We start from the raw sequence: 26,634 nt of genomic DNA, 5'->3' as shown, positions 1-26,634 counted from the left end.
TCCTTTCACTCTCCAATGGCAAAGTTTTGACAGAGACTAGATGGCCTGCAAAGCCTAAAATATTTATTATCTGGCCCTTTACAGAAAAAGTTTGCCAACCCCTGGTCTACCTGATATATAAAACTCTTGCTATCACAAGAGTTTGATACATTTCTTGTTTTTACATCATGTAAAACACAAGACAAATGTATCAAACTGCTCTCTGCAGTGTATTTTTGGATAAATACAACTTGTCAAATAACAGGTTTCCTTTTTGATATTACAATCCAAGACGAATTTATACATACAGAAACATATCCCAATCTCAATAATATGTTCTATAGTGAAAATAGTTGATTATTACCTGTGGTAAAAGGATAAGAGCTTTACATTGAACCAAATTACGAGACATTTACTAGAGAACTGACATCTATCATAGAGGTACATGTAGATTCTTTGAATAAACAGGGAAATACTACAGAATTAACAAGAGGCAGTGGCTTCGGGGTCGTATATGGGTTTTGGGGGCTACCTGCCTATACTGATTGGGCATACGGTGATTAATTTGGCATACATCCATGTCCCAATATAAGAGAGTCTAAGTGAAAAGTTAGAGTTGATCCATTACCGTCTGTGACTAATCATTTAGTTCAATTTAACAATTATTAATTACTTGTTATATATCTGTGATGTAGAGGTGATAGACTGGCAAACAGAGCTGAATAAAACAAGGTCTCTCTCTCACCTTTGAGAACCTCACAGTTTTGAAGAGATAGGCACAAACTAAAAGAGATGGATCAACATGTCAAATTTTTAATATCTTTTTTTTTTTCTGGTGGGGATCTACATCATAATCAGAATGTTAAGCAGGAAGTAAGTTTCCATAATTTTATCAGATCACACTGGTATAAATGGGATCACTTGGGGTGCTAAAATATGTAAAGTTAGTCACACTATCAGAGGAGCAAGCAAACTTAAAGTGCAGGAAATATAATTTTTTGTATCTCTGGTGGGATGCTTATTCAAAATATAACAGTGATACTATCTTGCTAACAGATCCTGGGCTACAAGAAGTTTCCAAAGCCACAAAATTATCCCACCCCCACTCTTTGATCTAAATAAATCCCAGTGCCTGTGTTATCTATGAAGAAGATGGGATTTCCAGGAACTTCAAAATGTTCTTTTAGAAAAGACAAGTCAATGGGTAGGGACATAAAACTAAATAAACCACAGAGAAGCAACCTCTGGGCAGTAGAGCCAGAAAGAGAAAGAGGTGATAAAGCAAGGAAAGCTAGAAAAAGCAGGGAAGAAAGCAGAAGGGCAACTAGGGGGAAGACTGGGACAGAGCTGGATATAAAATAGTAAGTTATCTGAGGGTAATAACTGTGACTAATTCCAGCATGAGAGTTACTTTAACTATATAAAGAGCTGATAATGTGGAAGATAGAAAATTCTTTAGAATGCCTACATTCAGGACCAAGAAGTGGAAGCTATGAGAAAACAGATTTTGACTTAACATAAGAATGACTTATATACAAAAATCAGAGATGTCCAAAGATGTAATGTGCTATATCTTGGGACATATTTAAACACAAGTTCGGAGACCACCTGGCCTCTAAATTGCTAAATGATACTGTATAGTAGAGTCAAGAATTGTAAGGGAGAGGAGAGTTAGAACCTAAAATTCTAATAATGCTGCCTCTTAACATCCCTGCAATTCATTACCCTAGTGGGCGATGAATAAATGAATGGACAGCAGTGACCATGTTTTCCTGTAATTTTTATTCTCTGTATTTTGTTGAGATAGGATCCTACACACATGAAAACTCTTTTTAAAGAGACAAAAGAGAAAACAAGACTAAACTGCATCCTTTGTTGCTTTGGAGGACCCACAAAGATAGCTGGGACTCTATGCTTCCTCCTCCCCTTAGTTTCTGAAAAGTTAGATTTAGTCTATTATTTACCCCAACAGAATTAAGACTATGAATAAAGGGGAGGGTGCCCTCTAGGATATCAATCACAAAAGATGAGAAAAGCACTCCTAAAGCATACATTTCCTCAACTATCTGTCACTTATACATTTAGTTAGGTTATTATTAAAGTTATTTAGCTTTTAGTCTATAGTTCCTATCCATGGGGGTAATCAACTACTTTCTCTTCTTTTTGTCTTTTAAGTTCTAGTATGATAGAAATTTATGAAGTGAAATACTCCATGAATTTGTAACTGTTGGTCATAGCCACCCCTCTTCCTCCTCCAGCCTAACTTCACATGGCTTCTTCACTGTAACAACCATACCTGCTTAACCATTTCAGGAGCCCATTCCTAAGTCTGCACCGATGGTTTCTTTTTTGCGTCATTCCTGTTGCAGTACAGAGATCCTAAGGCGTGAGGGGTACAGCAGGAGAAGGGAGAGCAGACTTACTGATCCTATCCTCTGCAGTGTAGAGGAAGATTGGGATTTTGTAATTTCTATGAAGAATAAAAAGGAAGGAAACTCTGTAGAGAAGTTCAGTACATCTTTACTATACTCAGTACCCTTGGCAAAAACAAGCAACAGTGAGAAAACATCTCATATTATTTTTGAATCTTAGGGATTCCTTTTGAAAATACGTGATCACTGAGTAAAGCCCAAATATAAGTTTTGATTGGTAATGTCTTCTAAAAAATAACCAAACCTCTAATGCCTAGTGTGTCCTCTAGGCTTATCTGTAGGAAGTATTACAGAAGTGAGTTAGGAATGTAGGAGAAAGTCAATTAACTTATAGTCACAGAAATTTCAGAGTAAAATTTATAATATTAATTAATTAAAAGAAGTGTACTAGGATCTAGGATCACCTGGAAATCTAATCCACAGATAAGCCCAGTCTAATGTTAGTAAACAGAGTCAGCATCTTTTCTCTTCAAAACTTTTACCAAAGATGTAAACAAGTAGTAAAATTGGCCCATGCAAACTGAATCTCCTTAATACTCTAAGTATTAGCATCAGAAAATGGCTAAAAGATAGGTCCAAAATATTGATGCTGGCTTTATTTACAAGTATGGCCCACTCTAAGTATACCGTAAGGATAAGATGAATAGTTTAAGAATATAATGAATTTGGAAAGACATTTTTAACTTTAGTAGTTTTAAGTGCTTGTTCAAATACCAATAAGGAGTAGATGAAAATACACAGCTACTTCATTGCTTACTTTCCTATAAAAACTTTCAAGAAGTTGATGCATGTTTGTTTCTTAGTTTCCATCTTCCTGGTCCCCAAAAGACCAAGAATTCAACCATAACCAGAGCTTCTGGTACCTGGAACATGTTATAGATTTGTACTCATGAGGTAGGTTTGTCTCTGCATTACTAGGTAGAAATCTGGGCACCAGGTAAGTAAGTGAACTTCTCAGTGACCCTAGAAATAATTAATAACAAAACTAAGGCAAAGCTCAAGACATTTTACTGGTCTGTATTAATAACATTAGCCCAAATAGTTTTTACTTAACCTGCCATTAAGAAACTGCACCAGGGTAAAATCAATACACAGTTATTTGGATCTGTCTCTGGTATTGAGAATGGAATGAGGTATGAGAAGGAAACCAAACTATTTACAGCTTCACGTTACCAATATCACCAGCATTAACTTTAGGTAATACAAAGCTGTAATGTCCAATATTTTCCCTCTGATAATTGTGGTGGGTGTATCTTTTGAGCCCACACTGGCCAGCTTAGTCCAATACAAACAAAGGCTTGTCCCTTCTCCTCCAACATCAGTAAGGATCTGTGAGGCTCCTGCTGCCCTTGAAAAAACTGAAAAGTATTGTTGGCTTACACTAGACTTTTAATGAACTTGGAATAACTGCAAATACAAAGGGAAACAAAATTCAAGGTGAAGTTTGCAATAATAAAGCCCGACCTGAGCGTCAACCCATGAACCAAGGCGTCCCCAGTTTGATTCCCCGTCAGGGCACATGACCGGGTTGTGGGCTCGATCCCCAGCAGGGGGCGTGCAGGAGGCAGCAGATCAATGACTCATTGATGTTTCTCTCTCTCTATCCCTCTTCCTTCCTCTCTCTCTCTAAAATCAATAAAAACATGTATTTTTAAAACAATCTGTGTATAGGAATGAAAACTGGAAGTATAATCTGAAACAGTTATAGAAGTACCAATAAAATTCTAAGATTATTTCCTTTTTAGTTCCTTGAAAAAAGAATTTAAACCAATGCTATAGTTTTGTTTATTTCATAAGGAAAGCTCTTGTAAGTCTATTTCACAGATAAAGCTGAGTATTTATGATCACCTTCTAGGTTAGAGAATAGTTTTGCAATATTTCAGGTTGACTTGAGGTTTCTTTTTCTTTTTATGAGTGAATCAATAAATATGCTTAATTATAAAATATTTCTGTAAACAGACATAGCCTATGATATGAAAGATACACACTCATACCAGATTTTTAAATTTAAGCCGCTCTTTGCTTCTTTTCACTACTTTTTTTTTTTTTTGAAAACCTATAATGACAGAAGAGCAGTTTTCAGGAATACCAGAGAATTATTTCTGCATGTCCACGGAGACAATAAAGGAATAGTGGTGAATGCTGAAGGACAAAAGATTCTTGGCTTTACTGTTCTTTTTTTGCTCTAAGAAGCTGTCATCTTAAAAACAGTCTTGTTTAGCAGTTTCATCAACTGAAAAGCATTAAGTAGTAAAACAAAGTACAATAATCTCAGTTTGATGACCGTATGAACTCAGATTTCTAAACAAATATTTGAGACATTAACCAAATCATCCATATTGGTACATTCAAGTCCCATAAAAAGCAAGCTACATGCAAGAGTTCATTAATAGAGGTAAAAAAATAACAGGTTAGGCATCCGAGTTGTGTTGTGAAGAGAGACCACGCTTATATTTACTTCAGGAAAGCCTTAAAAATCAACATGCAAACAGAGGGCACACACTTGTCACGATAGAACTTTACAGCTCACAAGGCCATCAATTAAAAACAATTGATTTCAACACAAATGTAAGAACATACATGTCTAAAGTATATCAGGAAAACAAAATATATCAATATATATTTTAAGCTTACCATATGGCTAAATATTGCTTTTAGCAATATGATTACTTAAGTCATAAAGAAGTAACACAGTATTTTAATTCAGAAGACGGTATGTTTATGTATAGATCTTGAATAAATTTGTATTCCAGGACTTTTAAAGATGGGCAGAGTAGTCTGGGAAATTCAGTCCTGGCTGGAGGCTAAGGGACACCAGCACCATTTTCCTTAAACCATCAACGTTTTATTTGTGAAAAGACAACATTTAGCCTTTGCAGATCTGTTCTCTACACCAGGCAGGATAAAGTTGTTTGTCCCTGTACATCTCAGAAATATACATTAAGAAGGCCACAGAAGTCAAAAGCCCTTTTTCAAAAAGGGCCTTTGTATATACTGGTTTGATATCTCGAGAAAAGGAGTAATTTTGGATTCACAGATTAAAATGTGTCATTTTAAGGCTTTTGAAAGGTTAGCAAGTTGAATTTTTTTTCTTAACCTACAGAGCCTGTGCCACACAAATGACTATAGAAGATTAGGAAAATATTCCATTGAATGTTTCTACAGAGTATCTTGCTTTGTGTGAGACAGAGAGGAGGACATAGCAACAACAGACAATTAAAACATGCGGGATAAAAGAGCAAAAGCTTTTGGAGAAAGTACCAACCTGCCACATGCTTAAATCTGATTTGTCTAAACTTGCTCACTTCAGTGAGGAAAGCTGGCTTAGGCCATCCACTCCTACAACTTTGTACCCCATGGCACATATTCTACAAAGAGTAACATTTTATTGACAGAAAAATGATCACAAGAGCTCCCCTAGGACAGTGAACTATCAAGATCGGAGGGCATCATACGGGAGATAACACAGTAGAAGCCAACGACAAAAGTTCAACAGTTTTAGTCTTGACATGTCAGGTGAGCACCCTGTTTTCCGATCACAGAAAGACCAACCACCAAACAGCCAATGCAAGAACCACGAGAAAAGACATCATGAAAGGAATACGAGGAGATGGAAAAGTACTAGAGTAGAGGTGGCACTTTTTGAAAGACTTGTGATCCTCAGGGATTGGAATAGAAACCTTGGGAAGAATTTCTTCATTTTCTTGCTGGGGCAAAGCTCTTTCAGTAGATCTCTCTTGCCTTTTAATTTTCTCTTCATCCTGCACTAACAGAGCACGTTCCTGTGTCTGCTTTCACGGTAGAAGATCAAGAAAGACAGAGAAAGATGAACAAAATGACAGATGGAAAATGCTTAAAAATGATACTTGGGGATGTGCAAAGGATTTCGGAAGATCTTTTGGACACTCTATTTTACTTTACTTTGAAAATTTATCCCAGCAAAGTTTTTATAACACAGTACTCAATAGATAACTTTTTTGAATGAATGAACACTAGAAGTCCAGAAAGTTCAAGGAATCAATGGACTTCCTTATAGTATTTATTCCTCCTTCGAAGATATTCACAAAAGAATTTTGGGTCGTTTTTCATTGCTTTGGTGCTGCCAATTTCTCTTAGATCAATTGGGCAAAGCTAATAATGAAGCATTCTTTTTGCCATCAGAAAAGATACCTTATTACAAATAGAATGGTAGAATATGAATTTATCCTCATATCTCTTCATATAGATTTTAAGAATCATTCAACATGGCAATTAGCTTTTGCTCAAGGGAATAAAAACCTTAATCCTATACATTTTAAAGATTGCAAAGAAAAAATGTATAAAAGTTTATATGTGCCTCCAAAAACCCCACAAACAAAAGTCCCACAAATCTTAATTGTAAACTTCCTTCCCCTCTCTCTTGGAATTGTGATGAAAACTAACAATAATGAACACCACAAAGGTTTACACATCACATTAAGCAAACACTTTTGACACTTTTAAGAAAAGTTATCTTTTTACAATTGTACAATTGTGAAGTTCCCCCCCACAGACACACAATTTCTGTCCTCTGCCATCTAGTCAAGACACATATTATCTATGAAAGGAAAAACTTGGCTCTAAGTTCTCTCAGCTGAGCCAGCCTTCTTGGATCAGTTTGAAAATTCGACACTGGTTCTTTGCACACCCCTAAGTGATATGTATCAGGGAGAAAGTAGCTGGGGGACTGGTCAGCAAAAAAGAAAATAGGAAAAGAAAGGATGCAAAATTATAATAATGATTTTTAAAAGAAAATAAAGGGGTGAAGAAAGACAACATAAAAAGAACAGGGTACAATTAAATTCATTTTCTCTCTGAATACATATTTACATCTGCATGCAGCTTTTCAAACAGCCATGCGCCAACAAAAGCAAATTGAAAGCTGCAAAAGCTGCAGCAGTGGAAATGTTATGTGTTAGGTCAAAAGGCGGTGGGTGTGAATTTACTAGTATAGCCAAAAGAAAAGAAAAAATTACTCAGCAGCTGCTGTTCGATTCTGGGGGGATTATCTGCTTAGTGCCATGACAAGAGCAAACTGTGGTTGAGAAGCACAAGTCGTAACAGCAGCTTTACCTCTGGCCCACCAACCTTTCTTTCCGAGGGAAGGATAGAGGTTTTCTTCACCTGGTCATACACAAATTATATAAAATTCAGTTGCTTTGCAACAGCAATGCTGTCAAAGGTAGAAGAGGTATCCCCAGAGAACAGAAATACTGTCCTAATTATTAAAGAAACAGTAAGATATGCCAGAAAGTGGAATTATCCTATATAAACTATTATCACAGTACAGTCTTATTTATTCCACTATTAATTTAGAGGGTAATATAAACAAGCATAAAGCTAAAGCTGCTCAAGCATCCCCACTGACCTAATTTAATTTATAAACAGTCACTTCTTTAAAGTCCACAGAATGACATAGACATTCCCCAAACTGCCCTGAGATAGTTTCTGAAGGCTTTCTGTTAAGCTATAAGATATTTTCTGGAAATGGAGACTGATTCAAATTTATCCAAGAGAATACTGTTACTTTTCCAAAGTAGTTGAGCATCTTTTATTATTTTCACAGAGTCAAAAAGAAAACTTCTAGAAAATATGCAGATACCAGGAGATAGAGTAACAGATCATTTTCTCCACGAGAAAAAAGTCAGTTTAGGGGATATTCGCTAGATTTAGAAAACAAAACTAATGTCCGTGTATATCAGGGCATGGAGGCCGAGAGGACAGTGAATAGGTACAACTGCATCCTATCATCCCTGGTAACTCTATTTAGCGGCCCATCACTCAGGAATTCTCCACCCTTACTCAGTAAAACAGATTTGACTCAATTTAGAGAATCATTAGCCAATTTTAATCACATTTTTAAAAATATAAAAAGTATCCTTTGTCAACCAACTTTTATTATCTTCTCCAATTCCAGAAACTAAATAAGTTGGATAGTTTATCATAAATTCTGATATATCAGTTTACTTTTCTTAACTAGAATCGCTATTGCTTTTGGGGGAAAACAACATATAATTTAAAAATCATTACAGCCCGGCCGGGCGTGATTCAGTGATTGAGCATTGACCTAGGATCCAGGAGATGTGGGTTCGATTCCTGGTCAGAGCACATGCCCGGGTTGCAGGCTAGGCAGCTGATCAATGACTCTCTCATCATTGATGTTTTTATCTCTCTCTCTCCCCCTTCCTTTCCTCTCTGAAATCAATAAAGATATGTTTAAAATAATAATAATAATAATAAATAAAAATCAAAATCATTACAATCATTCATTGAGTCACTGTGGCTATTTATATAAATATTTAGCCTGATTGGCTAAAGATTAAGTAAAGAATTTTTGAATCTATGCTCAAGATAACTTTTAAAACATTTTCATTACACAGATTCATTTGTTTAGGTGTAGAATTTCTACAATAGATAATGAGAATAATAATTAAAGAAGAACAGTCCCTGAAAAGTATCTCTGGTTTCCTCTAATTGTGACTATATTATAAAACAGTGTATTAGAAGTTTGATATTACTCATAAAGATAAAATAAATCATCAATAGTTTTTCTAAAATTGAAATACAATCATTAATACTTGGTATTCTGCATTCTCTGGCTTAGGGGCCTCCTAGGTTTATTATATAATTGTGGTCAACCATTCCAGACATTTCTAAGTTGTGCAAATGTTCAAATAAAGTTTCTAAAAAATGCTTATTCCTTTCCAATTTTGACCTTACTAAATTTAGTAAACTCTCTGGTCCTTGAAGGCAGAGTTTGAACATAAAGTTCCGTTGGCTTATGGTCAATATGTAAACACACACTAGCCAGAAGCATGCAGCTAGAAAGAGAGTACTCAGACCCTAATCATCTACTGGTAGTTCTAAGTGGCTCCCATAATTAGACTGGGTAGCCCATATGACTTAAAAAACAAGTGTTTGATTATGAATGCTTTAAAGCTGCAATGAACTGGTGAGGCACCAAAGCTAAATTTCAACTCTAAACTTTCTCTCAGATACAGAATATGAATATACAAAAACATTTATTTCACTCATTCTCATAGTAAGGGCACATGGACAAAGTACTCACTCCTTCTCCTGTGGGGATTTGGCCATTGATGTTAAGTGTTCGGAACGGGGAGTGAGTGGATAAGCGTTTATCCCATTCACTAGGCCGTGGCTCTGGTACAGACTCCATGAAGTTCTTTTTCAGCTCACTGATGCTGGCATGATGTTTTTTGATCTCTTCTTGACTTTTGTCTAAATCCTATAGTTGAAAGGGCAAAGGTGCAAAACAATAAATACTCAGAAAAAAAAGACAACAAGGGAAGCCCATCACAAACTATGGGCACTGGTAGAAAATACACCACATCCAGGGATACAAATAAATAACTAATCCATAAGTTGCATTCAAACTGTAAATATACAACATGGTATAATTCCTTGCTTTAAAAAAAAAAACCCCACAAAACTAAGTGCTTTTCTTGGAAGCAGTGAAGCATCATAACCCCATAGCTCTTAGCAGTTATATAACCCATAAGGAGCTCACTCAATTTTACAACCCTTCTTCCCATTATGACACAGTGCCAGATCTCCAGTTCCTCATCCCAAGAAGGAAATCCCACAACTCAATTAGACTCAGCTTGACATAAACTGATTCAGGCTCAGCTCAGGCAGGATGGAGATAGCAATAGACAAGGAGAAACTGTTAAATGAAGGACATGGTGAAAGATTCAGCTTCCATCACTGGCTGCCTCGCATTGGTGAGGTTGCAACTGTACAGTATCCCTCCATTTCTACTAGAGATAGTTTTGCTTCCCTATTAATTTAGTGGCTGTTGGTTTTTGGTAAACACGAGTAGTCCTTTCTTGATATAAGAATTTATTACTGGTATATAAGTGTCGAATCACTATGTTGTACACCTGAAACTAATATAATATTGTATATCAACTATAATTTTAAAAAAAAAAGACATTTCTCTGGGAGAAAGTGATTGGCTCCAAGATTACAAAAATAAACAAACAAACAAAAAAACTGAAATTCCTGGTTTGAGCCTCCAGAGCAGGTTGTTACTATCTCTGAATAATTACTCAGGGATATGTAATATAACGGCTTTTTCTCTTTGCCAATACTATTCACACAAACTAAAAGGCCTATGCTTTCCAGCCTCTGACAGCTTCACTTCATCCCTTAGTACAAGATAGGGACTCTCTTCTACTAACCTTCAATGAATCGAGATGATTTAACAAGAGTTCATCAAATAGCTTATATACCTTCTTGATGATTTAAAATACCTCAACTGTTCCAGCAGATGTGCATACTGGACAACTAGGGGTAAGATCTTAAGGGGCATATTCTAGAGAGAAATGATCAAAACTAAAGTCAATAAAGCTAGAAATAATAAGAAATATTTAGGCTTATGTAACAGGAAGTATATAACAATTTTCAAAAGGGAGGCTTTGCCAGAAATAATCTGAGAAATACAACTTGAAGACAAAAACTCAAATGTTCTTTGTCTAAAATACTTCTCTGAAAAAAACTAAAAAAAATCTATGCTTGAGATCAAAATATATGGGAGCCCGTCACTTGATGACTACTAAAAATTCTGTGTTTATTATATATCAAGGCAGCTCAGTATCCAAGAAAAGCATAACACTAAATATATCTCCTAATATGCCATGTGAATTTTGGGATTAGCTTTGTTGTTTTTTTCTTTTTGACTCTGTGGGGAACAGCCTCATTTTGGAGAGAAAAAAAAATTGGAACTCATTTAAATAAAAAAATTTGTTTAAAAAGTTTTTTCTGGAGCTATTTAGGCTTTAACTAAATTAAATTTTCTTTCAAAAGCAATGTCAAAGGGAAAATAGTGAAAACAGCATAGGAAAAAAGAATAAGTGAGGCATATGACACAATTTTGATTCTGAAGATATTCATTCAGGAAATTCATTTACTAGTCTAGTCTTTATTTTTGCAAGAATGAATCATGTATATTTGCTTTGCGATCATTCAAAGAGAAAACTAACCCCAAAAGGGCAATCCTGTAGCTCCCCCATAGGGCTATCTCTTGCTTTCTGGGGTGAAGTGTGAGTATAGCTCATGAACATGGGTTTCGCCATAGGGAAACAACAGTTTGCACTTTTGTTCTAGCTGAAAGCAAGAAAAGCATGTTTACTAGCTAAAAAAAGGGCACAAACAAGCTCAGTTAGACTCAGTAGGTAGGCTGAGCAACTGAGGCCCAGCAGGCTTGAAAGGCCCTGTGACCCAGCTTCTGCCTGGAAATTAAATCTGCTTGGGCCAGGACCAACTTAACCGTTTTGGGAGAGTTAAGAGGTGAATGGAGTGAAACAAAAATAAGTGAGAGATGCTATGGTAAAACCATAACTCTCTAGGTTAGCCTTTTAACATGAGAGATCTGTTACTCGTCTTGCCTAGCTTTTCTCTGGCTTGGAACCTGAGAAAATAAGTGTTTCAATAACATCAGCAGCTTCTGAGGGAGCTTTCTCCATCCTTCTTAGCTGGCTCTGTTGGAAACCTGTGGGGGCACAGAGTAAAATTAAGATCTCAAAGGGACCTGTTCCAAATAGAATTTGTCACAGACACTTGTTACAGGTTCCCTCTGGGGGATGGAGGAGGAGGCAGTACATCTAAAAATGAGCTCGACCTTATTTGTGCCAGAACAAAGCATTAGTGGGGGTGGGGTAGGAGTAGGGGAAGGAGGGATGCTTAAAAAAACCTGGTAGAGTGACAGATAATTTGAGAGAACTTCCTTAGGAGAAAAAAACCCACCCCAAACTTTTACAATACCTAGAGAATGATGGTTAGCCGAATTACTTTGGCTGTTTTCAGATTAGACACTTTTTGATGCCTATCATATTATAATTTTAGCAGCAATCAAACCAAACACTTCATTAAATATAAAATATTCTCAAAAGGTAGTTAGTAGTTTTAATTTTCAAACACACACTTATTAGAAATCCCCTCTCATGGCTGTCAATGAAATGCTGGGGGAAAACACATCACACACAGGGACTTTATGAGTCCAGAAGCCATAACACACCTCATGAAACAAATGACAAATATATGATTGGTACTGCAGGTTCCAGTTAAGAGGAAGCACTAACAATGGACTAGCCAAGAAATAGGCATGTTTGGAATTGGGAGACGTTCTATTGCTGTGTTCAAGGAGATCAACTGACATCTGTTATTTTTCCTAATCTCTAAAGAGAAACCATTCAGGTCTAGTTTCAGTTATAGGCTAAAGCAAAGAGATCTAGTTGCCACATTTGAAATATGTTGGAAAACCTCATGCTACATGAGGTAAATGGATGTAGAGCACTTGATAGTGTGCCCACCACACAGTACATGATTAATGAAGGCTGGTCATAACCTGTGTTACTTTCATCAAAGTACCTTATACATAGCAGGCACTCAAAATATATGTTTTGATAAAGAATAAGATGAGCTTACGTAATTATTAGAGACCATTATATTAAATCAGAGATCTATCTAAAAGTTTCTTCAGACTTCCAGATTAATAGTATTGACCACATTTAATATTCATTCATCATCTTTCAAGTCTCAACTAAAATGTCTCTTCACAGAGAATTTTCCTGTCCATCTTATTCAGAGTAGATCCCTTTTATTAGCACAGCAGCATATGGTTTATTTCCTTCATCACTTTTATAACAACTTGTAATCATTTTATTGCTATTTGTTTACTTATTTACTGTTTCCTCTCCACTTCCCCACACTGTAAGCTTAAGGGCAGATAACATGTTTACCATCTTCCTATATATTTATATTTCCTTTAGAGCTAAGTTAAATCCCCAATACCAGAGTCTGTACTCGTTTCCTTTGCTGTCTTGAGTGGAACTGTAAAATAATTTGGTCATCAACTTTAATATGAGTTTTTTGATGTTTAAACTAACATAGCCTCAGTTTTTTGTCCACACAGAATAATTCCAGTTTCCTTAATTTTTCCTCAGAGTTCCTTGAGTCTTCTAATTAGTTTTATATTTCTCTATCCAATATGGAGCCCCAAAATAGATAAAGTAGACAACATAACTCTGGTAAAAATCTCACCAATGTGGAATATAATGGGAAAACGACCTTACAATTCCTATAGCAGACATTATATTGCTATTTCTTAATGGGGAAAAAAAAATGTAGTTTAATAGAGTTAGACAGGCCCTACCTCAAACCCTAGCTTTACCAATTTACCAGCCCTGTGACCATAGGGAAATTACTTAACTTCTCTAAGCCTCAATTTTCTCATCTTTAAAATAATAATCTCATACCCACACACCTGTTTTTATGATTAAACTATCTTATGTCATACTAACTACTCATTAAATGCTATGCTCCCTTCTTTCCTTCCTGTATCTTACTTACTTTCCCCCTGAATGTCCTCCTGTCATTTTCTGGTATCCCCAAAATTTTAAGCCCATTTTGAATTGTGATAATTTCTTTTACTTTTCCATACTCAGTTCAGAAGATAAAAAATTTGATGCTTGGGACATATAGCAGTTTATACTCTTGGAAAATTCAAGGAATTTTTTAAACAGTGATGTAGAATTTTCTAAAAGTGGGTAAAACAATGGCACCACAAGAAGCAAAGGTAGTCCCAATCATATATTTTTTAGGTAAGTATGAGAGATGGAAACTAAAAAGAGTCAGGTGAGATGGTTATATATCTTCATGTTTACCAACATGCAAAAGCATTTTAAACCTAAAATTCTCCCATGCAATGGCATGCAAAACCAAACGCAGCACAGAAAGAAGAAAGGGGCATCAGCAAAGAATGCAGAAAGTTACAGGCAACCAACTGAAATAAACTTCAAGTTCATACAAACCTCCAACATTAAATTGCTATGTCTGATATAAATGTTTTCACCATCTAGTCTCTCTCTCTTTTTCTGTGAAAATGAAAGAGGGGAAAACAGAAAAGCATAAAAAATTAAAACATTGTTCTTGCGGGAAAAAAACTGCAAATTGGCAAACCAAAAATTATTTCAAATTAAATGTCCACAGCACAGCATATGCCAACATGAAATGGTCACAGAAACACAAGGACACACAGAGAACACAATTACCACTGGAAAATGGATGACCTTGTTCATGAATGATGAAGGATGTGATGATGTTATTTAAACAGACAGTGCTCCTGGCTTCATTGGCTTCTTATATAATAAGTTGTTTTATTTTAATTTTTGAAATTGAGCTGTTTGAGGGGTTATCTTAAAATTCATGATTTTAAGAAACTTTGAAACTCCATGTTCCATGGAGTAGAGAAATACTTTAAAACATTATTTAGGGTTTTTTTTGACATATTTCATACATAGTAATATTGCAGTATGTACATCTCTAATACTTCTCATAAGAAAGATCTATGGGCATTTTATATACGATCATTCAATATTATATTCAGCAGAAACTGATTCATCCCACTCTGTAGTTGGGAATAAAGAGGCACAGAGCAGCCAAATCCAAAGTTATTAACAATACTGAGAGATGCTATGATGGTTTCCATAATAAATATGTATAAAATACTGTTGATTTCAAGAATATGGTGCTATTGTGAAATATTTCTTACAAAGTTTAATAAGGATAGGTTTGGCCTTTACTAATTATTCCACTGTGTTTCAGAAGCTATTTTCCTACTGGAAAGTTTATTTTAATGAAATTTTTCAATATATACTATAGGATTATAATGTCTTTTGTATGCATATGTGTGTGCATATATGCATATATATACATATATCTCTGCTATTTTAAAGTAATTTCTGATTAAGAGAAATCAATGAAAAGAATGGACCACTGTCTTTTTAATGCACTGTAAAGTCAGCATGGGTGATGCTAATGCAGTTCTGTGAAAATGAAAAAAGGCTAACCTTCCTCATTCTTATCAGATCTTCAGTTTTTTCTGCAAGCTTCTGTTTTGCCATTATTAAAAAAAGAAAGAAAAATGATAAAATATTGGCTCACTGAAGTTTGTTAGAACCTTCATTTGAATTTTTATTTTTAAGGAGAGGGTAGTGGGGAGAAAAAAAAATTGAGGAGAGAAGGGAAAAGGAACAAGCGGCCTACTGGCACAAACCTGTGTTTGGTCACCATTTGAGGTGGGTACTGTGACCTCGATGTGGGTTTTTTCCACCTACATTTAAGAAATAAAGTGGCAAAAACATTTTAGGTTAGTAGGTTTCTATGAATAGCATTGCTTCCAAAAAAGCCGCATCTTTAAGCTGGTTGTGAAATAAGCTGATACATAATCATCACGATGCAGCGTTAGGGGGTGTAATAGGGAAGGACATTACTCTCAAGAGCAACCTGTTAGTTCACCATCACATCGTCAAGGCTGAAGAGGTAATATAGACAGCCAAATGAGCAAAAAAGAAAATCAAGGTAATTGTCCTACTGATGAAGAAAACATTTTATACTCATTTATATAAAAAAGTACTTATTAAAAATAATAATTAGGTTTAAATAAGCCACATGTTTTTGTTTTGCTTTTTGATGATCTAGAAGTACCTTAAATAACATTTTAAAACAAATTTACAAGTGAAGATATCAATGTATGACATACATGATAGTTAGAAACAAAAAGAAAAACTTTGTAGTTAAAGCACACATATAATAAACTACATATAACACCAAGCAGGTACAAAACATTTTGTTAGTTGACCAATACATTTAAGGAGGTAGTTTTACCCTCAAATTTATTAGACAACAAAACATCAAAATAAACTTAATCCAAACTGTTACTGATGCATGCAATTATTACAAAGGCTGGTTTATAAATAAGCAGATACAGGGCTCAGCTGCAATATTCAACACACTGTAATCTCCTCTCTAGGCAGTTGGAGCCCATGTGTTTGGTGAATGGGTAAGATTCATCCTTAATACTAGTAAGAGAATAAGTAAGGCCTCCTGCCTCACTTTGAAATACCTTTAGTAATAGACATTTTATATACCCCAAATGGAGTAAGTATAAGTGAAAAAACAAAAACAAAACTAGACAGACTATTAAGAGGAAATATAATAAAATGAGAATGCCTAATGCACTAGATATCTCAAAATTAGAAAACTGTTTTTATTATGGGTCAACTCAATCACTTTGTATCATTAACTTCTTTATAGAACCAAATCAATCAGTGATTTTGCATACTCTTTTTAGTCACACTTGGCAGCATTACTTTGGAGTACAATGTCATTGTGCTGTTTTCTCTAGGACTGAATGTGAAGAACATAAGATAATACCAAACCTTGTGACCCCGTCAAATCAGAAGCACATCCAGCAATAGCATTTTCAACTACCAGGGATAATTAATTAACAATTTGGGTCAGTTCTACTCTAAATTCCAGTATACTGGCTGTGTGGCCATTAGAAAATTATTTCAACTCTCTGAGTTTAAGTTTTTTATTGATAAAGTGGGAATAATATCTTCATAGGAGTTGTGAATGCTTAGCAAATGGTAGCTTTTAATTATTTTGTATCGTTTAAGTTACTTGTGTAAATAAATAATGATTTTTTCTTAGCAATCCAATAACAAGAAATTGAGAGTCTCTACTTCAGTCTAAGAATGGAGGCCAAGTAGCAACAGCAGTTCTGTGTATGCCCCTACATAGAATCTTAAATGAGATAAAGATGTGCACACCTGCAAAACAGGTCTTGTCAAATGGCTCAAGATGCCAAAAAGCTCTCTATCTGGCACCAAATTAGTGTTAGATAATTAAATTTACACAGTTATAAGGCTACTTTATTACTATTATTGCTTTATATAATATATATGGTTCAGGTAAAGTCCATAATTATTTTCTAACTGCTACAAATAAAATCAACTCAGAGTCATCCTTAATTCTGTTACTACTATTACGGTAATAGGTGGTTATCAGAGGGGGCTTTCAGTCAGTCTGATTTTAATACAAGTATCTCAAAACAAGATTATACAGAATTAACTGGCAAGAAGACCCCCTACAGGTGCTTAAATAGGGGTATATACCAGAAAGTGCTCTCTCCACTCTGCTGAGGTCCCAAGAGCAAAAGAAACCTTTCTTGAAGATACTTGTGTCTGCTTATAGGCTAAAGAACAAGTATGTTAGCAGAGAGCCAAAGGAATCTTAGCCACTCAAAAAGATTCCCTTGCCAACTCCAGTAATCCAACACTTTCCAGTTAGTGTAACAGTCAGAGGTGCCAGGTGAGATAACCTAACATTAAACTGGGGTAGCCTAACATTAAATAGGCACTGTTGCCCAGCCAGGTGCGGCTCAGTGGTTGAGAGTCGACCTAGGATCCAGGGGATCGGGGTTCGATGCCCGATCAGGGCACATGCCTGGGTTGTGGGCTCGATCAGTGACTCTCTCATCATTGATGTTTCTATCTCTCTCTCTCCCTCTCCTTCCCTCTCTCTGAAATCAATAAAGATATATTTTTTTAAAAAAAGGTCCTGTTAACACTGAACTGGATGACTAACGTCATGCACATTTGGCTAGGTACAAAAATGCAAACACCCACCATTCATTCAGGTGTTTTTTCCTCTCTGGAATCAAGTTGGTCTCAAAGGACAGTAAAAATTGTATGTCATATTGAACAGTTTCTTTTTAATATCGTCAAAACAGAGCCAGATTGGCCTCTGCTCCACAGATAAACCAGATGTTGAACCGGCTCCAAAAGAACAGGATTAATCCATCTGCCAAGGTGAGAGCACTTACTAAGGTCTTATATGGTCCTAGATTTCTAAACAGACATATGAAAACGTCATTTTTCTTATAAAGACTGTGTCTATTAATTCCTGTTGTCAACAGTGAGACTTGTATTTACTTCAATAAATCTGAACTAGTACCTCAACTCCGTCACCGCTTAAATGTGTTTAAAAAGCTCATCAACACATAAAAGACTGGTCCAGTTACTGTTACTCCTGGGAAATCGGCTAATTAAGCTGGTAATTTTTCAACAAGGTTCAGTGACTACGGACACAATCAACTCAGAACTGTAAGCAAGTCAGTAGTATAACCTCTTCCACATAATGGATCTTCCCCTTTTTGCAAAGCTACTTAAGGCTTAAACAACCACATAGATGTGCTTTACGTAATACTTGGATATTTTCTGGCTACGTTGCATACATATCCAACTTAGGGAAATCAAATTATATTTTCATCATACTAGCATAGCTTACTCTTAAAAAGGAATGTGGAGATTCCTTCTGGATGAGTAAAACTTATTTTTAAAAGCAGACTATCACAGTGTTGTCATGTTTTATAGACTTTTTTTTTTTTTTTAGATAAAACTTGGGTAAAAGTTGGGTCACATGAATACTTCTGGGATAGATTATAGTCTTCATGACATAATTCTGTGAAAGCATTTTACAGGTTCATGGGAGATACCTTCTTTCAGAAAGAATAATGAAGAAATAGCTTCGTTAGGATTCTGTAAGAATCAATGCTTTGAAAGCCTTCATGGTCAAGGAGTTAACACCTCTAAATCAGAAAGCAAATTCGCCAGATACCTGGTCTTAGGACATACCTTCCACACTTCTGTGGGCTCTGGCTCAGCTTGCTCAGATGGTACTTCTTCCTTTTTCCCTTCAACCTTCACTGTTTCCTTCTGTGCTTTAGAAACTGCTGTTTTTTTGACAGATGCACCTGGCACACTGCCTTCTGCGTCCTGACTCTGAGCAATGGCTGGTGCAGAAGTGGGCCGAGGACTTCGGTCTGTGGAATCAACAGCCGCTGTTATGTTAAAAAAGGAAAAGAGAAGAACAAGTGAAGTCAAGAGTCACTGTACCACCTCAAAGTCACTAGGTGACCACATGAGTGCTACAATGTCAAGTGGGTTATCACACAGAAGGTACAGAAATAAATCATTGGCAATGCTCTGCCAGGCAATTAACTGATGGCAATAAGAAAAAACTAAAATGTGCCGGTGATCATGTTCGTGATGGCGGTCGGGGTGGAGGCGTTGACATCAAAATAAGAAAAGAATTAAAAACTCATTTTATTAAAAAGTTACCAAGATTGTATAACCTTGTTATCTGTTTGTTCGTTTTAAGAACCTGTAATGCAGTCTATGGAAGGGGAAAAGAGGGTTAAGTAAATCTTATTTCTTCCATGAAGCCTTTTTGAAATAAAGACCTATTCATTTATAGGTAACTTCAGGAACCTAAAAATATACTCTAGGAAAAAGGATTAAGTTTGATTTCTTCTGTGAATCCTCCTTGGAATGATTACGAAATAAGTTGATAAGTGGATCTTTTAAGACATGTAGGCTTTTGATGCTGTTCAAGGGTAAATCTTTGAACCAAACACTTTCCTTTTTAATAACTCATTTGATTAAAATAATTATGAATTCAAAATCTTTGGCTGTTAGTCCTTTAAAAACAATACCCCTCAACCTTTTGAGTTCTGTCCTACCATCTCCTCGAGTCCTATCAATTTGTATTACAATTCCTATTCTCTAATATATTTAGGGCATCAGTTCTCAACCAGGGGTACTTTTTGCCTCCCGCAGAACGCATGGCAATGTCTGGAGACATTTTTGGTTGTTACAACTGGGAAGAGAAGTGGAAGGGGGTACTGGCATCCAGTGTGTACAGGCCAAAGTTGCTGAGGTTAACAAGCCTGTTAGAGAGACTATTCAATGTAGGTTTATGACAAAAGATTGAACTTTTCACAGATTTTTGGTTCAGATTATTTGGTATCTAAGGTTCAGATTGCTTACTTCAAAACAATCACACTCATGATTTTTATCGTCCTTCTTCCAGGGACTAAAAGAAAACATCTATACATTTTGTAGTGTGTTTCCACATGATTTAATATTTCTGATAACAATTCACCCTTCCATGTACTGAGACTTTTAAATTTTAATTATTTTGCATGAAAACCTATACAATTTTTATTACACACATTCCTGCCTTCTTAAACTGAGTATATGGAGCTTAACTTATCCTGATAAATTTAGGTTTTTAAACAGCAAGGATTAGGTAAAACAAAGAAATTCCATGAATCAGAACAGATAAAAAATTGAAATTCACAGCTACTTCATACAGATAACACCAAGAAAGAAATGCTCGTAACCCTATAATGATCTCTAGGGGAAGAAATCATTCTTCAGAGGATGCACAGGAAATACAGCAGGCACATAAGAATCTACTTTATTTTTCAATGAAAACTCTGTGCCCTGTTGCAAGTCCCTGCTACTCACCAGTGCTCTAAGCCAGTCAATGCAAGAATGGCAGATGGCAGACCAAATCTAACAACACAGGGGAATGTGACAAAATATTTTGCTCACAGTTGTGTTAAAGTATCATTATACATGTGTATTCACACCTCCTCTCAAAGAATTAATTCAACTCTGACTGGCATCACAGAAACATAGCCCATGCTTTCACCATGTGTTATTTTGCCACTTGCGCTTGGTTTTAATCCAATACTAATATTGCAGAGCCAAATGATTTACGTCTTCAGCATTCCTAGTGCTGGCCATCTGTACTGCATGTGGAAAAGTAGGTATAACTGTGGAAACTGGCAGATAGAGACAGAGGCAGAAAGTTGCATCATTTGTAAAATGTGGAAGATATTAACTCTACAGGATAGCTGGGGATGGCATATTCAATGGCTATAAAAATACTTTATAAACCCTAAATATTAATAACTTCTAATGTGTTTGCATTTCTTTTGTTATGGGTAAATATTATTTCAAGAGCATGTGGGGGGAAATTAATTATGTATACATGGATATGCAATTCAAGTATAACCTGGGAGCCCTGGAGAGAAACAAATTTCTTTCCTCTTCTAAATAAGAAAACTACAAACTATGAATCACAACAGAGAATCATGGTAGTGACTGTGGTTGCTGAGCTATAATTCACACACAATACAGTTCATTCATTTAGAGTGCATAATTCAATGTTTTTAGTATAGTCACAGTGTTGAAGGTAGTAAATACTTTTTAAAATGTTTTGGCTCTTCAGTTTTATGAATTCATTTGTTAACTATTACAAGATTTTGATGTATATATAGAAAACACTTAACCTGAAAATTTCAATTATTACCCATTTCTAAAGAGTGCTGATAATCTTATGAGCCCATTAATTCCAGTATTGTATTGCTCCCATCTGACAACAGAAAGTTAAACATTTATGTATTACAGCAATAAAGAGTAAAACTCAAAACCATCATGTGGAGTAAAAGGCGACTTAAATTCCAGTTCTAGCTCTATAACTTACTAGCACAACTTCTGCTAGTATAGTACAGGTACAACAGGTATGCAATGGATCAGTGGTTCCATTACCAGAGGGACCCCACATGAATCATCTGTGAATCTTAAAAAACAAAACAAAACCCTGATTCTCGGGTTCACCACAAACAGATAAGATATCTAAGGGTGAGGCTTGGACATTTGTTTTAAAGCTCCGAAAATGACAGATGTATTCCCCTGGCAAGAATCATTGCAACTACTACTCACAGAATGGATGAACTTCCTGGTTGTGTGACCCTAGCAAGTTATATAACTTTTTTTTGTGCCCTAGTTTCCTCATGAGTAAAACAAGAATTCCTAAATGCTTCTTGGTACTAAATGGTTGGTGGTACTAAATAGGAAAAAGTGGAAATGACTTGAAAAGCAAAAAAGGCAACAAAAATATGTTGAAGAATCCTTGTCATCATTATTAACTATCCTTGTAATTTAACAGTCTATTGTATAAACTGGATCTGAACCAGTTTTGTTTCTTCAGCTAGTGACACAGATGCTCTGAGCAGCAGATATAACAATACCCTACTTTGGTTACTGCCTTCTGAACTTTCACTTATTTTTAGCGGCATAAAGAACTGAATATGGCTTGTTACTTCATTTCAGTAATGCTCTCAAATTCTTGAGACTAACTTAGAAAAATTCAGACAGATCTGTCAGAATACACAGTCACGAAACTTATTTATTTCCTCACTATTTTACTTAAACAAAATTTGGAGACTCCAATAATAGGACTTTTTCTGCATATAATTGCCACATGACAAATGATCTAAACTTTTTAACTGATTGCTCTAGTGAGGCAGACCCTTTTCCTCTTTTCTATTTGAGAAAATAACTACTTAAAAACATTCAAAAGGGCCCTGGCCAGGTGGCTCCTTTGGAACACCGTCCTGTACACCAAAAGGTTGCAGGTTCAATTCCCTGCCAGGGCACATACCTCGTTGCAGGTTCGATCTTTAATTTGGCTCTCTTATAGATACCTTTACTTCCATTATCTTTCTCTAAAGAGTTAGGTTCATAGGAAATCAAAATTCAATACAAACCTCCATCAAGGCTCCGGGATGCCCGTTTGCTTGCTGTACGCTCAAAGTGTGGCGCAGGCCTATCAATCAGAGCACTAGCTTGTCTGGTCTGAGCTTGAGTTCGGCCACTGTATCGAAATTTGGATCCCAGTGCAAGAAATTTGCTTTTAGGAATGGTGTCTGTAGATGTCAGTCTGAGGGAAAAAAAGCCATAATGATAATATATTACATATTTTATCTCACTCTAACGAGACTGTGAGATTAAAGACAAAACCTAGATTTTTTAAAGTTTCAAAATTCTCAAAGTTTCCTTATAGCTACTAAGACAGATTTCACATCAAGCAATCATTATTTTAATTCTATGTCATTTCTCCAAGCAACATGTATAATTTACTTGTGGCCTATATTAATAATAGTATTTATATCTCTACAGGTAGGCCTTACAGTCTTCAAAACACTTTTATAGCACTGTAATATTTTCACTACATCCCCATAATATTGTCATCATTTTATAGATACAAGAAACTGAACCTCAAAAAAGAAGTTTCTTGCTTAAGGTGACATAGCTGTTAAGAGGTTGGGCAGTAACAGAGTCCAAGTCTGAGCTCTTTTTCCACTCTAATAGAATAATTTTGTCAAATGCATTCCAAACTCAATTAATGCCTGGTAACCTATTTAATAGGTTATTTGGTGTATTTTCAACTCAGTTAGGAACCCCATCTTCTTATGCAGTACCCTGTGCTCTATTTGTCACAGCATTTACTACACTGAATTGAAATAATTTGTGCTGGTCTCCATTTATTCATCTTTGTGTTTCCACTTCTGGCATAGCCCTGGCATGAATTTGGCACTCAATAAATGTTTGGCCGCCCCGGGCATGGCTCAGCAGTTGAGCATCGACCTAGGATCCAGGAGATCGGGGTTCGATTCCCTGTCAGGGCACATGCCCAGGTTGCAGGCTCGATCCCCAGTCGGGGGTGTGCAGGAGGCAGCCGATCAATGACTCTCTTATCATTGATGTTTCTGTCTCTCTCTCCCTCTCCTTTCCTCTCTCTGAAATCAATAAAGATATATTAAAAATAATAATAAAATAAAATAAATAAATGTTTTACTGAATAAATAGATAAGTTATTACCTCAAATACTATAAAAAAGAGTATTTTTTCCTTGGGGATAGTTTATTTTAATTCAGCAAATACTGACTTTCTTTTATGTAATGAAGCATTACATGTTAATATAGCCTCTTATTTTGATGCAATGGATTTAAATATGCTATCCTGTAAGTAAATACATTGGCTACAGCTGAAATACCATAGATATTAAACATTCAAAATAACTTTTTTTCACTTTTCCTTACCCTTTTAAAAATTCTATTTTCTTGGTTTGATTTTAAAGAGGATGATGAAAGCATAAAGAAATATCTTGATGCCAATAATTAAGATTCTTAAACTGGGTATAAAATGTACCCTCATGTTTTACTTTGCAATGAGAATTGAAACGTTATTTTCCCTTGCTTTTCTTCCTGTCCACTGTGCTATAGTGCTAAGTATGATATGAAAATACAAATAGAAGGAAAAGATATCATGATTCTCTCTCTTGAAAGTCTTTTGTACAGAATCAAGTTTATTTATGAATGACGTATCATGAGGTCTTGGATTTGCTTCAAAATAATCTGGGAAGTAATGGGGAAAACTGGGTGGGGCTATAGATAAAACAAGACTGGCCTTGGGGTGATAATTATTGAAGCTGGGTGACAGGTACCAGGTGAATTCATCATATTATTCTCCTTACTGTTGTTATGTATGCAATTTTCCATAATAAAGAAATTTTCTTTGAAGGACAAGCTGACAATCACAAGCTGATTCTTCTTTCTATACAAGTAATTTGTCTGAGGTCTGTATTCTCTGCTAGACTGTACATTCCATCAGGACAGGGACTAGTAGTATCCTGTGGTATAGTCTCAGTGCCTAGTACAGTACCTACACATCGGGTAAGCACAGAAAAAATGCCTAGTAATTGAGTACAGGGAGTTAATGATATGGTCCCTTGAAAACCAGAGGAGCTCGGCTGGGCATAGCAGTGGTTGAGCATCGACCTAGGATCCAGGAGATCACGGTTCAATTCCTGGTTGGGGCACATGCCCAGGTTGTGGGCTCTATCCTCAGTCAGGGGGCATGCAGGAGGCAGCCGATCAATGACTCTCTTATCATTGATGTTCTCTCTCCCTCTCCCTTCCTCTCTTTGAAATCAATAAAGATATATTAAAAAAAAAGAAAGAAAGAAAGAAAGAAAGAAAGAAAGAAAGAAAGAAAGAAAGAAAGAAAGAAAGAAAGAAAGAAAGAAAGAAAGAAAGAAAGAAAGAAAGAAAGAAAAGAAAGAAAGAAAACCAGAAGAGAGAAAACTTTCTTCTGTCCTCTGATCATCTGATACAAGTGGGCTTGAAAGATGGTTGTCTGTGCTCCCTTTCTGGGGTTGATTAGAGCCAAGATAATGATCAGCTCTGTACCTTTCACCTTCCAGTTAAAAGTTCCACAGAAAGTAGTTAAGCACTGCTTAGAGAAATTGCATGTGGAGGTAGTCAGGGTACCTTCTCCTAATAGGACTGATTTCAGCTCCAGTTAGGGCAATCACAGAGCCCCTAGTAAACATAGGTTCCTATTCCTCACATCTCTCCAATTTCTACCGTACACAGAAAGGTGTTCTGGGAATGTTGAGGCATCTTTTTCAACCCAAAGGAGAACTGGATTCATTTTGCCTTGCTTAAGATGATCTTACCTGAGCTAAACAAAAGAATGCCAGCCATACAAAGAAGGGAATTTTAACAGCAGTCTTAAAATAGAAACATGCATAAATAATTTATCCTTGAAAAATACTTAAGTGAGAACAATACCTGAAAAATGTATGATGCTCTACACAGACTTTCCATAATTTCTTAGCTGCTCGGTAACTGGGAAGTTTGAATCCGATGGTACTTTCATACTGTTCTTGCTATAAAAACACAAATAAACATAAAACATAAAGGACTATTTGACTACAGTGATACACTGACCAGAGAAATATAGTGCTACAGAAAAGATCATCAAGAATAAAAAGAACATTCCTAAAGACATAAAATATTTGAAATGTGTTTCCTACTTACAAAAAGAAATTTACTCACTGAGGTGGCTTTTTCCACAAGGAAGCCAGGGAATGCATCTTATATTATTTATGCATCTTATTTTGTTCGGAAACACACATACACACACACACATACACTGTACATTTTTCTGAGTCATAATTAAGTCACCTTTTGGTTGTCCAGACACAGGTCTTCCTTGGTCATCATCTGTACTTGGGATACTAGACCACTCAATCTCCAATCAATCAATATTGTTATGTAATCCTTTTTTTTTTTTTTTTTTTTTTTTTTAGTAACAGGAACTCAAGATTAAAGATTTCGGCTCAAATCAATCCTTGAATTATTAATTGCCTTCTCTTTTTTTCCTTTGACTGGTCATTATTTATCGCGATACTTCTTTGATGGAAGCAAACCGTATCCCGCCAGGGCCGCCACAAACACTGTCCTGCTAGTCTCTTGCCTCTTAGTTTCTGCCTTAAGCACACTTTTTAAAATGGAAAGGAAACTGACATTCATTTCTAGTGCCTATTATTGCCAATACGCTATGACTATATAGTACTACACGTGAAAAAACTGAGGCCATACAAGTTACTTCTCACTTCTCAGTGAGATCACACAGCTATCAAGTGGCAGGACCAGAATTCCATGGTTTCCATTAAACCATGCTACTTCTAAACCATCTACTGTAGTCATACTTCTACACTTTTTGAAATCCTACTTTGTTTCTGATTGCCTTCTGTATTTTTAGTATATATTATATAGTTGACATTTAAAGAAACCAAGGAATTCAATTATCAAACTTATTAAAATGTGTGTGTGTACATATATACATACATATATATA

The 26,634-nt window shown here is 35.8% G+C and overlaps 1 protein-coding gene across 6 annotated transcripts in view; it reads right to left on the bottom strand.

The window, feature by feature from the left end:
• Window positions 1–26,634, bottom strand: part of EPB41 (erythrocyte membrane protein band 4.1) — a 117,305-nt gene that overhangs the window by 21,658 nt on the left and 69,013 nt on the right. For 2 of the 6 annotated variants that reach the window (XM_087820253.1, XM_087820255.1), the window contains exons 10-17: window positions 25,564–25,661; window positions 22,696–22,868; window positions 18,929–19,134; window positions 15,505–15,561; window positions 15,299–15,340; window positions 14,261–14,323; window positions 9,499–9,675; window positions 7,503–7,553 (exon numbers count right to left, since the gene is read on the bottom strand). In XM_087820253.1, coding sequence (XP_087676379.1) covers window positions 7,503–7,553; window positions 9,499–9,675; window positions 14,261–14,323; window positions 15,299–15,340; window positions 15,505–15,561; window positions 18,929–19,134; window positions 22,696–22,868; window positions 25,564–25,661 — 867 coding nt within the window. The remainder of the gene's footprint in view (window positions 1–7,502; window positions 7,554–9,498; window positions 9,676–14,260; window positions 14,324–15,298; window positions 15,341–15,504; window positions 15,562–18,928; window positions 19,135–22,695; window positions 22,869–25,563; window positions 25,662–26,634) is intronic. The other 4 variants (XM_087820254.1, XM_087820256.1, XM_016217052.2 and 1 more) reach the window with 3 other exon arrangements.

Source organism: Miniopterus natalensis, chromosome 9 (assembly GCF_054644295.1).
Source record: "Miniopterus natalensis isolate mMinNat1 chromosome 9, mMinNat1.hap1, whole genome shotgun sequence".
NCBI classification, from domain to species: Eukaryota; Metazoa; Chordata; class Mammalia; order Chiroptera; family Miniopteridae; genus Miniopterus; species Miniopterus natalensis.
This window is presented reverse-complemented; position numbering and strand designations above follow the sequence as displayed.